This window comes from Hippopotamus amphibius, chromosome 10 (genome assembly GCF_030028045.1).
Source record: "Hippopotamus amphibius kiboko isolate mHipAmp2 chromosome 10, mHipAmp2.hap2, whole genome shotgun sequence".
Classification (NCBI taxonomy): domain Eukaryota; kingdom Metazoa; phylum Chordata; class Mammalia; order Artiodactyla; family Hippopotamidae; genus Hippopotamus; species Hippopotamus amphibius.
The window spans coordinates 12,827,692-12,843,789 of record NC_080195.1 but is presented as its reverse complement, the minus strand read 5'-3'; the positions used below and the strand labels follow the sequence as shown (position 1 = coordinate 12,843,789).

The 16,098-nt window shown below is 37.2% G+C and overlaps 1 protein-coding gene across 6 annotated transcripts in view; it reads right to left on the bottom strand.

The window, feature by feature from the left end:
• The window catches only part of PRIMPOL (primase and DNA directed polymerase), a 40,448-nt gene that overhangs the window by 5,711 nt on the left and 18,639 nt on the right, over nt 1-16,098 (bottom strand). For 4 of the 6 annotated variants that reach the window (XM_057696919.1, XM_057696922.1, XM_057696921.1 and 1 more), the window contains 3 exons: nt 10,200-10,484; nt 3,086-3,248; nt 1,209-1,297 (listed from right to left, as the gene is read on the bottom strand). In XM_057696919.1, the coding sequence (XP_057552902.1) occupies nt 1,209-1,297; nt 3,086-3,248; nt 10,200-10,484 (537 nt within the window). Of the gene's footprint in view, nt 1-2; nt 75-1,208; nt 1,298-3,085; nt 3,249-10,199; nt 10,485-16,098 lie in introns of all 6 variants that reach the window. The other 2 variants (XM_057696924.1, XM_057696923.1) reach the window with 2 other exon arrangements.

The following is a 16,098-nucleotide window of genomic DNA, read 5'->3' as shown; positions in this document are numbered from 1 at the left end:
GCTTATCTTGTATGTAAGTAGCTGCTGCTTCTTTACCAGTTGTAGCTTTAGTCTCCCTGTAGTCAGCCTTCCTTCTAGATAAGATTTATCAAGATATTTAATCATAAAATTGTCACTGACAGCACCCAATTCAAAACAAACCCACACTTCCTTGGGGACTTCAAAAGCATAACCCAAGCCTGAGTTCTGTAAGTCCTTTCTAACACCCTTTTACTGAGATGCCCCACAGTTACCTATGGTGTGCATTCTCCACCGTGGTAACCAGTAATAAACTCGGCTTACCACAGGTGTGTTCTCCAGTGCTCTTTAGCTGTAGAGCACTGACATTTGTTATATTTTCTAAGACTCTAATTTAACTGATTTTAAAATCTTATTTAAAGACAGAATAATCTACTTTTCTTTAAATAAAGCCCAATTTCACTTACAAAAATAGTATACATAGCTAAAGAAATGTGGGAAATATACTAAAGCAGAAATGAGAGAAATAAACTCTAAATCAATGTCTAGAAATAACTGTTAAACAACCAGAGGGAAATAAACAGATAAGAAACTTGCGATCATACCTCACACATAGAGTCTTAACATCATAAATGGGCATTTTTTCATATTATATAGGCTTTATAAATCTAAATCAAATGGCTACAGAGTATTTTACAGTATGTAACCAATCCCATTTTGTTGTAATTTGAATTTTCAGTTTCACTATTATAAATGATAGCCTCAAATTATATGTATAAAAATATTTACTGGAAAGTTTATATATGATATCTTAGAAAAAGACCTATAATTTTCTTCAGTATAGGAATGAAGAACGTATAGATTTCCTGAAAAACTATATGGCCATTAAGAGAATGCAAAAGCTCTCCATATACTGGAAATATAGGAAAAGCTCTGCTGGGAAACTATTATAAACAGTGGTTACCCATCTTTGATTGTGGACAGGGGTGAAGAGTACTTTTAGTTTTTTTCATTTTAATATGTGTATTTTATACAATTACATTATTTTCATATTTTTCCCCAAAACACTATAAAATGAAAATTAGTGAATAACCTTTAAAATACATCTACTTTTACATTTTTTCCATTCTGGATAGAAACCCAGTTGTTCTGAAGGATCAGTGCATATGAATACTTAAGATTTAAGATTTTTAAGCAAAGTAAATTTTGCACCCTTAAACTTTCATTGGAAATTGTTTTCTTAAAATTACCTGAAGTACTGGTATGGTTAAAATACTCAAGTCGTTTTTGTTTATTCTGAGGTATGTCATATGTCAGAATTCGTAAAGTATCTGAGAATCTGAAGAAAATATGTACACAAAAAGTAACATTATATTAGAATTAAAGAGACATGGCTACTGAAAGGATACAATTTCAAATAGTTTCACAATAAAATCCTTTGTTCAACAGCTAACTGTTCTTAGATATTTATGCCACATTTGCCTACAAAAGCACTGATCCAACCCATACAAAAAAAGAGTACTTTGGTGATCATTTAAAATACTTTCCTTAGCTACAGAGTCAATCAGAAGACTCCAGGACTGCTGAATCTACAGAATGAAGTATAATTCTATTTCCCAAACATACAGAGCCTTTGAAATTTTTGTTAATAATAATTTTAAAAGTCTGGATAATAGGAAGGAAAAAAAGAAGAGATGAAAGCAAAGGGAAAATAGATTAAAACAAAGAAAATCGTAATCATAAAGAATTCAGCCTTTATTTCAGGAAGAAAAATACCTGAGATTTATTTTAGTTGGATACACAAATGACAATTAACATAACCCTACTCAGTAGAAGAACTCTCCACTTCTGTAAAATTAATATTGAAACTACAAAAGAAATGAGATTTGGTAATCAAGAGATTACCTGTACTCCAGCCTGTTATTAGAGGCCAGCTGTGTTGCTTTTCCCATACATGTTAGAATGTGACCTTATTCTGATGCCAACAACAGTGGGGAGCAACAGTCGTGTAATGTTTAGGACCATGCTACTTCCAGAATCTCAGCTATGACAACAACAAACATTTCCCGAGCAGATGCCAGGCGCCAGGCACTGCTGTAAGCACATACACACAGCTCTGACTTATTTAATCCTCACAACTCCAGAAAATAGATGGTAATATTATTTCCATTTTAAAGGTAAGGAAACTAACCTTACCTTGATGTTACTTCTAAAATTTGTTATGAAAACTCAAACAGTCCATAAATACAGAGAGAAAAACAACACATCTTCCCACCCTCCCAAATAACCGCTATCAAGTGGACATTTGGACACAACCTTCCCTATGGCAGTATATTTTAAATATTTTTATTGAAATATCTGTATGGAATTTCTCTTTAAAATGACACCTAGGAAGGGCAAAAGGGTGAAGAATCAGTTAATTTAGCAATACAATTCACTCTGATCTTTAACCACATCTTATACTAACAAATTGCCAGCCCAGAGTGAAGGGGAATGAAGGCAAATAGTTCTGTCAAAAGATGTCTTTCACACTTTTTAAGAATGATCAAAACATGGGAATTTAAATGTTCAATAATAGAACTGACAATAAGTTAGAGTATATCAGCATAATGGAAAATTACATAGACATAAACAATTTTATTTACAATTTAATGTTGGTAGACTATGAACTTGACAAATATTCATGATATAATGTTGAATGGATAAAACAGGTGACATAACCATATAAATAATGATCTCAAGACATATGTTTTAAATGAAGGAGCTATGTAAACTGTATTTCTATATGTGCATATATAAAAAGAAAATTAAATGTTAACAGTAATTGTATTTCCAAATGCAACACAAGTAGTTTTTATTTTCTTTTTTATAGAATCATTTTAGAAAAACTGGAAAATATATTAAATATAATCATAAAAGGATATAAAAAGAAAAATAAGTGGTTAAAAATAACTTTTACTATTATTTTTTAGTTAATGGACCAAAAATAACCAGTTAACCTAGAATTTTAAGAAGTAACTTTCTTTTATTCAAGATATAAAAAATGTATACAATTCACATTTTAGTAATATGCAATGGTTAATAAATATTTATGAACACACAATGGTTTAATTCTGGTCCTGTATACCTGACATTGCTGACCAAAGAAGAGAGGAAATATTGATTTTCTTTGGAAATATTCTTCAACTGTATAGGATAAAATCTGTTATCTTCAGCAATCTCCAAAGCCACATACTTTCCTATTTTTGATGATTTATACAGTCGAAAGTTTCTATTTCTTGTATAAACTCCTATATCAAAAATTAATAAAACAATATGAATGCATGTTTTCAGTGATCTGTTTTTATAGTCAGCAAATATTAAGTTAATTCTGCATAGTATTAGAAAAAACACCTGGTTCAAGATGGTGATGTAGGAAGATCCTAAACTCACCTTCTCCCATGGACCATGGAATCTACAGCTATATATGGAACAATTTCCTGTGGGAAAAAAATCTAAAAACTGGTGAAATGACCCGACCCCTTCACGTCAGGCAAATGAGAGGGAAATCACACTGAAGCAGATAGGAAAGGCTGAGACATACTCTCATTATAAACTCCAACCCCAGGCACAGCAGCCCACAGTTGGAGGGAACTCAAACCCAGAACTCCTCCCTGAAGAGCACAGGGTTCACAACCCCACATCAAGCACCCCAACTTTTAAGACCAGCACCTGAGAGATGAGCCCCTCCAAACACCTCAATTTGAAGACCAACTGGGCTCACACCCACAAGACCCATGGGGCTGTGAAAACTGAAAACAGCTCTTAAAGGGCTCAAATGCAGACTCACCTGCCCCAGAGTCAAATGCAGAAGCAGCCCCTTGAAAACTACCCATTCTTTATCTGAAAGAGACTCATTTGCTAATTTTAAAGCACTGGTCTCAGGGGCAAGGTCCTGTTGGGATACCCTCCAAAGATGGAGGCTGGTGGGTGCCACCTTCCTGCTCTCCTTCTACCTTGCTAAAGCTAGAGGGAACCATCTTTCTTTTGTCTTTCTTTTTTATCAGCAGGTACCATCTTCATACTACTGCTCTGCCTTGCTCCAGCCAGTGGGTGCCATCTTTGTGCTCTCCTTCTGCCATGCTCCAGAGTGCTGGTATCTCCCAGAGGGGAGCTTCTACACACATCTGCTGCCCTGGTTTTCACATCTGTTGATAGTTTCTGTGGCTACCATCCAGGGGATACCCCTTGATCTCCTGGCTCTAGAGGTTAGGGAAGATTGTGATCCTGGGTCCCACGGAGCTATAACAGAGAGACAGGTCTTGGCAAACTACCACTCCCAGAGAACTGCACAGACAGCATACTTAAACACACCCCCAGTCTTTCTGACAAAGAGGCCTATCTGCTTGTCCAGGAGCTTAGGGGCGTATGGAGGGGCTCTCAGAAATGGAAGCCAGCGGATGCCATCTTTGCGCTCTCCTCCACCTCACCAGTATCTCTCAGAAAGGAACTTATACATTCATTTGGAGCCCCAATTTTTGTGACTCCTGCCCAGCTAGACTGCCTGGCTCTGGTGACTAGCAGGGCTCAAGCTTATGATCACTAAACTCATACACAAGGCAGAGGAATTCAACCAATCAGAGCAGCAAAAAAAGAATGGGAAAAAAAGGGAAGACTGCTTAACACATTATTGACCGGAGACATATTAATGTGTCTTTTGTTACCCAAATGTTATTGACTGGAGATGAATCAATACGTTTTTAGAGAGTAATACACTTAACATCACTGTGCGAAGTTGTTAGAGCTTAAAATTGATCAAGGGTTCATTATACAACTTATGATTGCTCTTATCATTCACGTTTTGCTCCATTAAGTTTTTCTTCCAGCCTTGTGTATATTATAAACATAAAATTTTCAAAAATGACAGATCGTGAAGTTTTGAGTGAAGAATTTTTCAGTTAATTTTATGCAGATATTTTCTCTGATTGTCCAAGTGACATATATACTAGTGTCTCAAAAGATGATAGTTCTTCAGAATATAGTTCTGATTCAGACAATGTGAATATTAGACCAACAAAAAGACAAAAAACAGTGATTGATTCTGATACAGAAAGTGAAAAGGAAACTCATGGTGCTGGAGAATGCTCCTTTGCTTCTACATAAGAGTGGATTGAAGACAACATTTCACGAAAATTAGAAGACTTTACAGGTGTGTCAGGTGTAACTACTGAATGTAATAACCCACAAAGTGTTAGTGAAAACAGAATTAATTTTTGGCCAGCCAAAATAAAAATCGCCAGACACAGGCATTAGTTTCTGCAAAAATCCCCCAGTCAATGAGTTAAAGGATTTATAGGACAACATCAAGCACACTAACATTCACATTACAGGAGTCCCAAGGAAAAAAAAAAGAAAGAGAGAGAGAGAGAAAGGAACAGAAAACTTATTTGAAGAAATAAATCACTGAAAACGTCCCTAACCTGGGGAAGGAAACAGACATACAGATACAGGAAGCCCAGAGGGTTCCAAACAAGATCAACCCAGAGAGACCCACACCAAGACATAGTATAATTAAAATGTCAGAAGTTAAAGGAGAGAATCTTAAAGCATCAAGAGAAAAACCTTGCTGCATACAAGGGAACCCCCATAAAACTATCCCCAAATTTTCAGGAGAAATGCTACAGGCCAGGGGGAGTGGCATAATATATTCAATCTGGCTGACAGAAAAAAAAACTTCCAACCAAGAATACGCTATTGGCAAAGTTATCATTTATAACTGAAGGATAAAGAGTTTTCCAGATAAGTAAAGGCTAAAGGAGTTCATCACCACTAAACTATCCTTGTAAAAGATATTAAAGGGACTTCCTTAAATGGAAAAAATAAAAGGGGTATTAATTAGTAACAAGAAAACATATGAAAGCATAAATCTCACTGGTGAAGATAAATATATAGTAAAGGTAGTGGATTAAGACTTATAAAACTAGTATGAAGATTAAAAGACAAAAGTAGTAAAAAAAAAAAACTACAGTAATTAGTTAAGGGATAAACAAAATATAAAATGTAACAAAAACAGGGGAAGGGGGAATAAAAATTAGAGATTTAGAATGTGCTCAAACCTAAGTCATTATCAACTTAAAATACTGTTATAAATATAAGTTGTTACATGTAAGCTTCATGGTAACCACAAAGTAAAAACCTATAGCAGATAATACACAAAATGACAAAAGGAAACTAAGCATACCAGTAGAGACGGTCATCAAACCGCAAATGAAAAGAGCAAGAAAAGTAGAAAGGTACAGGGGAACTACAAAACAATCAGTGGAAAACTATTAACATGGCAGTAAGTACATACCTATTAATAATTAAGTGTAAATGGACTAAATTCTCTAATCAAAAGATACAGAGTGGCTAAATGGCTTAAAAAAACAAGACCTATCTATATGCTGCCTATAAGAGATGCACTTCAGACATGACACATACAGGCTGAAAGTGAAGGGGTAGAAAAAAAGATATTTCAAGCAAATGGAAACAAAAAGAAAGCTGGAATAGATATAGTTACATCAGACAAAAGACTTAAAAATAAAGACTGTGAGGACTTCCTAGGGGGTGCAGTGGTAAAGAATCCGCCTGCCAATGCAGGGGACATGGGTTCAAGCCCTGCCCTGGGAAGATTCCACATGCCACGGAGCAGCTAAGCCCATGCGCCACAACGATTGAGCCTGTGCTCTAGAGGCCGTGAGCCACAACTACTGAGCCCATGTGCCTCAACTATTGAAGCCCATGCACCTAGGGCCCGTGCTCCACAAGAGAAGCCACTACGAGAAGCCTGCACACCACAATGAAGAGTAGCCCCCACTCACAGCAACTAGAGAAAGCCTGTGTGCAGCAACAAAGACCCAACACAGCCAATAAACAAATCAAATAAATAAGTAAATAAATTTAAAAAATAAAAATAAAAAATAAAGACTGTAATAAGAGACAAGGGCATTACATAATGATAACTGAAAAAGGGGTCAATACAAGAAAAGAACAACATCTGTAAATGCTTATTTACACATAACATAGGAGCATCTAAATAAAGAAAATTAAATTCTCTCTCTAAAGGGAGAAATAGGAATACAATAAGAGTAGAAAAATTTAATAACCCACTTACATCAATGGATAGAGTACCCAGAAAGAAAATCAAAATGGAAACATCAGCCTTATAGGACACAGTAGATCAGATGGACTTAACAGAACATTCCATTCAAAAGCAACAGAATACACATTCTTCTCAAATGCACATGGAATTGTTTCCAGGATAGATCATATGTCAGGCCACAAAGCAAGTCTTAATAAATTTAAGAAGACTGAAATCATATCAAGCATGTTTTCTGACCACAATGGTATGCAATTAGAAATTAATTACAAGAAGAAAACTGGAAAATTCACATGTATGTGGAAATTAAATAACATTCTAATGAATAAACAATGGGTCAACAAAGCAATTAAAGGAGAAATAAAAAAATACCTTGAGATAAAAGAAAATGGAAACACAATTACTAAAATGTACAGGATGCAACAATAGCAGTTCTAAGAGGGAAGTTCACAGTGATACAGGCCTACCTCAAAAAATAAGAAAAATCTCAAATAAGCAATCTAAATTTATACATCAAGAAACAAGAAAAATAAGAACAAATGAAGCTCAAAGTTAGTAGACAGAAGGAAATAACAAAGATCAGACCAGAAATAAATGAAATAGAGACTAAAAAAAAAAGAAAGAAAGAAAAGAAAAGAAAAAGATCAATGAAACCAAGAGCTGGTTCTTTGAAAAGATAAACAAAATTGATAAACCTTAGATAGATTCACCAAGAAAAAGAGAGGACTCAGAAAAAATCAGAAATGAAAGAGAAGACATAAGAGAATATCATGAACAATTATACACCAACAAATAGGACAATTTAGTGTAAGTTAATAAATTCCTATAAACATACAACCTGCCAAGACTGAATCATGAAGAAATCAAAAATCTGAACGGACCAAGTACCAGTAAAGATAATAAATCAGTAAATAAAAACCTCCCAACAAAGAAAAAGTCTAGGACCAGATGGCTCTAAATGTGAATTCTATCAAAGATTCAAAGAATTAATACCAACCCTTCTCACACTCTTTCAAAAAACAGAAGAGGGAACATGTCCAAACTTACTTTACAAGACCAGCATTACCCTGATACCAAAATTAGACAAGGATACCATTAGAAAAGAAAATTACATACAGGCCAATATCAATGATGAACATAGATCTAAAAACCCTCAACAAAATATTAGCAAACCAACTTGAACAGTACATTAAAAGGATCATATACCATGATCAAGTGGGATTTATTCCAGGATGCAAGGACGGTCCAACATCCACAAATAAATCAATGTGATGTAACAACACATTAACAAAATGCAGGATAAAAACCATGTGATCATCTCAATAGATGCAGAAAAAGCATTTGAAAATTCAACATCCACTTATGATAAAAACCTTCAGTAAAGTGGATACAGAGGAAACATACCTCAACATAAAGGCCATATATGACAAGCCCACAATTAGAAATACTCAGCAGTGAAAAACTGAAAGCTTTTCCTCAAGATCAGGAACAAGACAAGGATACACACATTTTTATTCAATGTAGTGTTGGAATTCCTAGCCACAGCAATTAGTCAAGAAAAGGAAAAAAAGGTATCCAAATTGTAAAGGAGGAAGTAAAACTGTCATTGTTTGCAAATGATTTGATATTATACAGGTCTGCCTCAGCTAACAACTGGATATGTCCCAATAAATAAACTGCAAACACATTTAAGACACCTAACCTACTAAACATCATAGCTTAGCCTAGCCTACATTAAATGTGCTTAGGACAATTACATTAGCCTACAGTTGGGCAAAATCATCTAATAAAAGCCTATTTTGTAATCAATTGTTGAATATCTCATGTAATTTATTGAATAGTATATTGAAAGTAAAAAAAAAAACAAAACAGAATGGTTGTCTGATATAAAATGGTTGTAAGTGATCAGTTATCCATCCTCATGACTGCATGGCTGGCTGACTGGGAGCTGCAGCTCACTGTCGCTGCCCAGCATCACAAGAGAGTATTATACCACATATCTCTAGACCAGGAAAAGATTAAAGTTCAAAATTTGAAGGATGGTTTCCACTAAATGTATTACTTTTACACCACTATAAAGTCAAAAAATTGTAAGTGGGGAAAAGAAAAAGGTAAGTCGAACCATCATTAAGTCGGGGACCAACTGTATATAGAAAACCCTAAAGACTCCACCAAAAAACCTGTTAGAACTGTTAAAATAGTTAGAAAAACTGTTAGATAAATGAATTCAGTAAAGCTGCAGGACACAAAATCAATATATGGAAATCCGTGGTGTTTCTATACACTAATAACAAACTATCAAAAGAGAAAATAACAATCCCATTTACAACTGCATCAAAAAGAATAAAATATCTCTGAATAAATTTAACCAAGGAGGTGAAAGACCTTCTGTGCACTGAAAACTACAGGCATACTTCAGAGCTACTGTGACTTCAGTTTCAGAACACCACAATAAAAGCAAATATCAGAATAAAGTCACACGAATTTTTACATTTCCCAGCGCATATAAAAGTTATGTTTACATTATATTGTAGTTATTAAGGGTGCAATAGCATAGTCTTTAAAAATATACATACATTAGGAAATACTTTATTACTAAAAAAGCCTAACCATCTGAGCCTTCAGCAAGTCATAGTAGTAACATCAAAGATCACTAATCATAGACCAAAACAAATAATGAAAACGTTTGAAATATTGCAAGAATTACCAAACATGAAACAGAGATACAAAGTGAGCAAATGCTGTTGGAAAAATTGCAATAGCAGTGATTGACTGAGTGTTGTCACAAACCTTTAATTTGTTTAAAAAAAAAAAAAGAAGATAAACACAGTATCTGTGAAGTGTCATAAAACGAGGGCTTCCTGTTATATTTCCAAATTATTATACTTGGTTGTCAAGCATCAATACAGAAAGATATGCAATACAGCAGGAACATTTCTAAAGGAAACCTACTAGATTTCCAGCACCTTAGCTCACTGATCCAACATTTGGCTAGTGAGCCCCACTGTCACTATAGAGCAGTGGTGGTAGTGAGAATCCTAAGCAAAATGACAAGTGAGCCCTGACTGGTCTCTCACAAAAATACACAAGGACAGTCTAACAGAGAGCTGCCAATTCTACTTACCTAGATCTACAAAAAGATGCTTTTCTCCTATGTTATTCTTCACAATTAAAAATGAAAGATCAGGACTGCTCTGCTTAGCTGACCCTAGTCTCTCCAGTTTCTTTGAATTCGATGTCCAGCTCTCCTCTATATCTTTATCTGTGGACATTTTGCTAAAGGAAATTCCTTGCTTAACTGGTGTTTCAGAAAAGAGGGAAAATTCACGGCCCGTTGTCTCTGGAGTCATATCATCTTCACTAGCAATTAAGTGAAAAGCAGGCTGTAAAATTTTTCTCACAAAATTACCTAAAGGAAAAATAAAAAGGTTAATTCTTCTTTTCTGAAAACTATAACAAGATCTAGGCACAAATCTACACATGATAATTTTACACAGTAAGGTTTCTATTTTTGATTTCTGGTTTTAAAACTGAGTTGTTGTTACAAACTGTAGCACACCTCTCCTATACTTCCTCTTGTGTAATCTTTTACTTTTTAAATTTCCTTTGACAGGGAAGTTTGGTGTAACTTGTAAACAAATCATCTTAGAAGGAAAGGTTAGTGTGAGAATACGTCAATGTTGCAAGTATGGGCCCGGCCCTAATGCTCTGTCACCAAAAAAGCACCACTTTAATGAATACAAATTGAGCAGAATTTACATTCATAATCAATGATTAAAGAATGCAAGGTTTACATGAGTAAACAGTGCTGCCAAGCTCTGCCACACTCTCCTTAAGTCAGGATGTCAACAAATTTCTCAGGATTTATTCTCTCTCCTTTACCTGCCATGATGCGACCCAAGAACCCCGACATTCACAGCCATCAGTTTAAGGTTCTTGCTCCTCCTGCCTCTCCCTATAATTGGTCATGAGCTGGGTTGTGGCCCAATAACTAAAGTCCACAACTAAAACAAGTAAATACATTTATTGTATTTCAACATTTACTTTAAGAGCTCTAAACATTAGCGGTGCTATCTTTACCTAGAAAAGATGGTATGACAATCCAGAGCTTCTTTAAACTCTCATATACTATTTATGTCATCAAATCAAGTAATAATTTGGTTAAGTTGCTTCATGTATAACAGTACTAGAGAAATGCACTACTATAAGAAAAACTTAATGTTAATCTTTAAAACTGATATAATCTGGGTTTGTCACTTCACTTATCAGACAGCTTGAACCCTTAAACCACAAAATACACATGCTCTAAGTTTAAACTTCTCTTTCTCCAAATTAGACTTAATTATTTCCCTCCTCAAAGAAACAACTCCACTATCTTGTAAAACACTAAAAATCAAAATGAAAGCAAAAGTATTTGATCCTTGCAATCATATACGGACATGATTCTCTCTGAAATGAGAGCGCAGTATCTGCCTTATGCAAATACTAAGTAAAAAGAAATCACGATATATCAAAGGACAATAAAGCAATACAAACATAAATCAATAAAGTCAATTTTCCGGGAAACGTAAAATTACACCTACTTGATACCAAGAAGGTGTGTCTGCAGAACCAGTTGCCAAGGTCATGCAAAGGAGACCACGCAGGCCTCTGACCTACAGTAGGGAGCTAACGTGGCCAGGTTATAAAGACAGATGGTGTAACTACCTTAATACTAACAGCAGCTCCAGCAAACTACTCTGCTTTCTGCTGCCCTGCCCCAATCATACCACCCCCACCGCATCAACACAGGGACAATTTTATTGGCTGGGAATAACTCAAAAGAATGTGTCAATCAAAGAAATTTCAGGTTCTATGGCAGGCTGTCAGGAAGGTATTTCAAGGAGATCAAATTTGTACATCTGGCTAACATTCTATGATCTTACACTTATCCTAAATCCTCTTTCTGAAAGGTTGACAATAGGAAGTAGAAATGTCACCAAGAGATACATTGAGGGAGGGAAATTAAAGTGGGGAATTTGGACTATTTCATAATCTCTGCATCTCTGATTCTAACAGTTTATAATTTTAGAGTATCTCAGATGGTCCCATTTATCAGGTCTGACTGTGTCTCTCACTCTAGCCACACTAGACTCCCACTGCTCCCCCAGTTAATCACAAACTCTTCTCTCTATACTTTTGCTTATGCTGTTCTGAAAGTAAAATCTTTCTTATCTTTATCTGTATGATGGAATTTGATTTAAAGGCCAGCTTGAATGTCAGCTGCCTTCAGAAGATATCTGTAGCAGAGCCTGCTAATTACCTGTCAAATTTCCATTCTCCTCTTCTTCCCTAGCAACAAATCTCAAAATTTAGCCTCATGGCTAAGAGTCATAGAGCAGACTATGAGGAGTAAGTAGGAATCAAAGAAATATCTTGCTTAGGACTCTATCTCCACACCCTGACAGTAGAGCCCACCTAACAGTCACTCATTCAGCAAATATTAAATGACTTCTTATATATACAATAGCTGCTACTGCTATTGTTATGATTAATATTCTTGATAAAAACATCACTATCTGATAAGTTCTGGAAACACAACAGTGAATAAGAGCAATTCATGCCCTAAAGGAGCATGAGGTAGAACAGAGAAGACAACACAAAAACAAAAACAAGAAATTACCCCAGGAAGTGGTGAACGCTTTGACATGATAGGCACTGGGCACGCTCTGCAACCCAAAAGGAACACGAACCTAAGTCTTAGGGTTTGGGATATGACAGACAGCTTCTCAGATGACAATACCTACACTGAGTCTTAACAGACTTAAGTTAACAGTCTTAACAGGTGAACTGGTCAGCAGCATCAAAAAGCACAAAGGCCTAAAGAGTAGAGAAAATGTTGCCCCAGAGGGAGCTATGTGAAGAACAGAGTTAGAAGAGCCAAGTGGTGAGAGATGAGGCCAGTGCACAATGGGCCTCATTGTGCAAACTAAGACACCTGGACTTTTCCCTGAAGGCAAGGAATAACCCTGGATGGGTTTGAGGCACACACGTGGTATAATCAGATAACTCTAGCTGAGTAAAGAGGTAAGAAAGAGACAGCGTTTCCACTTAGGTAACTGAGTGGAGGGTTACACCTCAAAGGAGACAGAGCAAGTTTGGGGGGAAAAGATGAGGAATCTAGTCTAGGACATGCTGAGTTTGAAGTGTCTGTTTGGGGATGTTTAATGGGAGAATAATCTTGGCTGCAGATAAAGACTTGAGAGTCATCAATGCACAGATGGGAACTGAAGCCACGATAGTGGATGATCACCAAGGTTACAGACAAGAGTGAAGAAAGGGATAAGTTCAACAATTACTAATACCCATGAGGCGAAAGAAAGAGAGAAGCAATGTCCAACTAAGCTAACAGAAAATAGGGAGATAATAAGAAGTCCTAGGTACACAGCACACTAGGCCACTGTGACCTAGTGTTACCCTAATCTAGCAATTAGACTTTGACTTTTATGCCAGTCCTTTAGTGACTGTGCTCACGCCTTTTCGCCTTGGTACTGCTGAAACTGTCAGACACTTGTTCTGAAATGGATTACCTGTTACCTGAACTTCAGTCAATCAACTGCTTGCCCTACCCCTGCTTTGAGATACACCCAGGATTTTGGCTTTTATTCAGATCTTGGTCTTCAGTGTTCCCTTTCTGCCTATTTGTTTCCCTTTGGACTGACTTCATTTTACACCTGGGCCTACATCTCTAAATGTCCAGTCCTGAAATTAATCCTCCTGTTACTATCAGGCTTGCACATCTAGACCTCTCCCCAACCCTAAGGTTTGGCCTGGAACAATAAGCAGGGCTTCATGGGTGTGGCCTGGAACCCAAGCCCAGTCCTCATGTATTAAAAGCTATGGCAAGACTAAAGCAAAGGTCAGAAATCCAGGTCTGAGGCTCACAGATAAGACTTGAATTAGGCCTCTCCTGCATTACCCAGATAACTTCTGAAGTGACTCCTGTTGGAACAGAAACCAGGACTAAGGCATGCATGGCCATCCCAGTATCTATAGCAAGAGGCACTAATGCCAAGGATATCCTGTGTACATTAATGTGTCTAAAATGTATCTAGAATAGGAAGATAAGTCTAGAACTAAAGGCAAATCCTGAAAGTATGAAAAATCATGATTCATTGTTTAGGACAGGTTGATAACCATAACATTATACAATACAAAATACAAAACTTTAACAGGAAAGGAAGGGAGGAACCCCCAAACAACCAGGTAGGACGTTGTGGGGAGTGAGGTGGTAAGAGAAGTGGAGGCCAGACAGGACTGGTGTCCCTGAGGGGTGGCTGGGAGAGGGGAGGGGTTCCCATGCCTGGAGGGACCCTGAGGGGCTTGGAGGATCAGGGCGGAACCCACCTAGTGTTTCCCCCTCCCACTTGGGCCCCAGGAAGCCTGCTGGGTCCCAGACCTGGCCCACCACCCCTCCTGCCCAGAGGCACTCCCAGGCCCCGCAGTGACTCTGAGCCTAAGCCCTGCCCCTCACTGCTCCCCCAGGGCCTTTTCCAACCTAAGCATAGGCCCTGCCCTCTGAATAACCCCCTCACCAGGGCCTGTGTGAGTTCTAAGCCTAAAACTTGCCCCTATCTGAGCCTCACCCCCCACAGCCAAGGCCTTTCCTGGCTTCCCCCTCACACTTTTTGCTATTGTGGTTGTTTTACCCTCCAGTTGTTGTTTCATCTATGTTTTTATTTTTTCTAACATATCTGTTAGTTTTCTAATCTTATTTTCTACTCTTCATAAAAAATACTCCTTTTTTCCTCTCTTTTTTTTTGGCCACCCCATGTGGTTTGTAGGATCCTGGTTCACGAGCTGGAGGTCGGGCCTAACCTCCTGTAGTGGGGGCTCCAAGTCCAAACCACTGGACTAACAGAGAACCTCAGACTACAGGGAATATTCATTGGAGTGAGGTCTCCCAGAGATCCTCTTCTCAGCACCAAGACCCAGCTCTACCCAATAGCCTACAAACTCCAGCGCTGGAAGCCTCAGGCCAAACAACTAGTATAACAGGAACACAATCCCACCCATCAGAAGGAAGAAAAAAAGACAACAAAAAAATGTTACAGATGAAGGAGCAAGGTAAAAACCTACAAAACCAAATAAATGAAGAGAAGAAAGGCATCCTAACTGAAAAAGAATTCACAGTGATGATAGTAAAGATGACCCAGAATCTTGGCAGCAGGATATACTTAAAGTGATGAAAGAGAAAAACCTATAACCAAGATTACTCTACCCAAGGACTTCCCTGGTGGTTCAGTGGTTAAGAATCCTCCTGCTAACACAGGGGACATGGGTTCGATACCTGGTCTGGGAAGATCCCACATGCTGTGGAACAACTAAGCCCATGCACCACAACTACTGAGCCTGTGTGCTGCGACTACTGAAGCCCACTCACCTAGAGCCCGTGTTCCACAAGAGAAGCCACCACAATGAGAAGCCCATGCACTGCAACAGAGTAGTCCCCACTCACTGCAACTAGAGAAAGCCCATCCACAGCAATGAAGACCCAATGCAACTAAAAAAAAAAAAAAAATAAGATAAATAAAATTCTAACAGAAAATGTGGGAAAGAATTTAAAAAAAGAAAAAAAAAAAGGATTACTCTACCCAGCAAGGATCTCATTTAGATTCAATACAGAAATCAAAAGCTTTACAGACAAGCAAAAGCTAAAAGAATTCAGCACAACCAAACCAGCTTTACAACTAATGCTACAGGAACTTCTCTAGGCAGGAAACACATGAGAAGAAAAAGACCCACAAAAACCTAAAATAATTAAGAAAATGGTAATAGGAACATATACATCAATAACTACCTTAAATGTAAACGGATTAAATGCTCCAACCAAAAGAAAGAGACTGGCTGAATGGATACAAAAACAAGACCCATATATATGCTGTCTATAAGAGACCCACTTCAGATTAGGGACACATAAAGGCTGAAAGGGAAGGGATGGAAAAAGATATTCCATGCAAATGGAAGTCAAAAGAAAGCTGCAG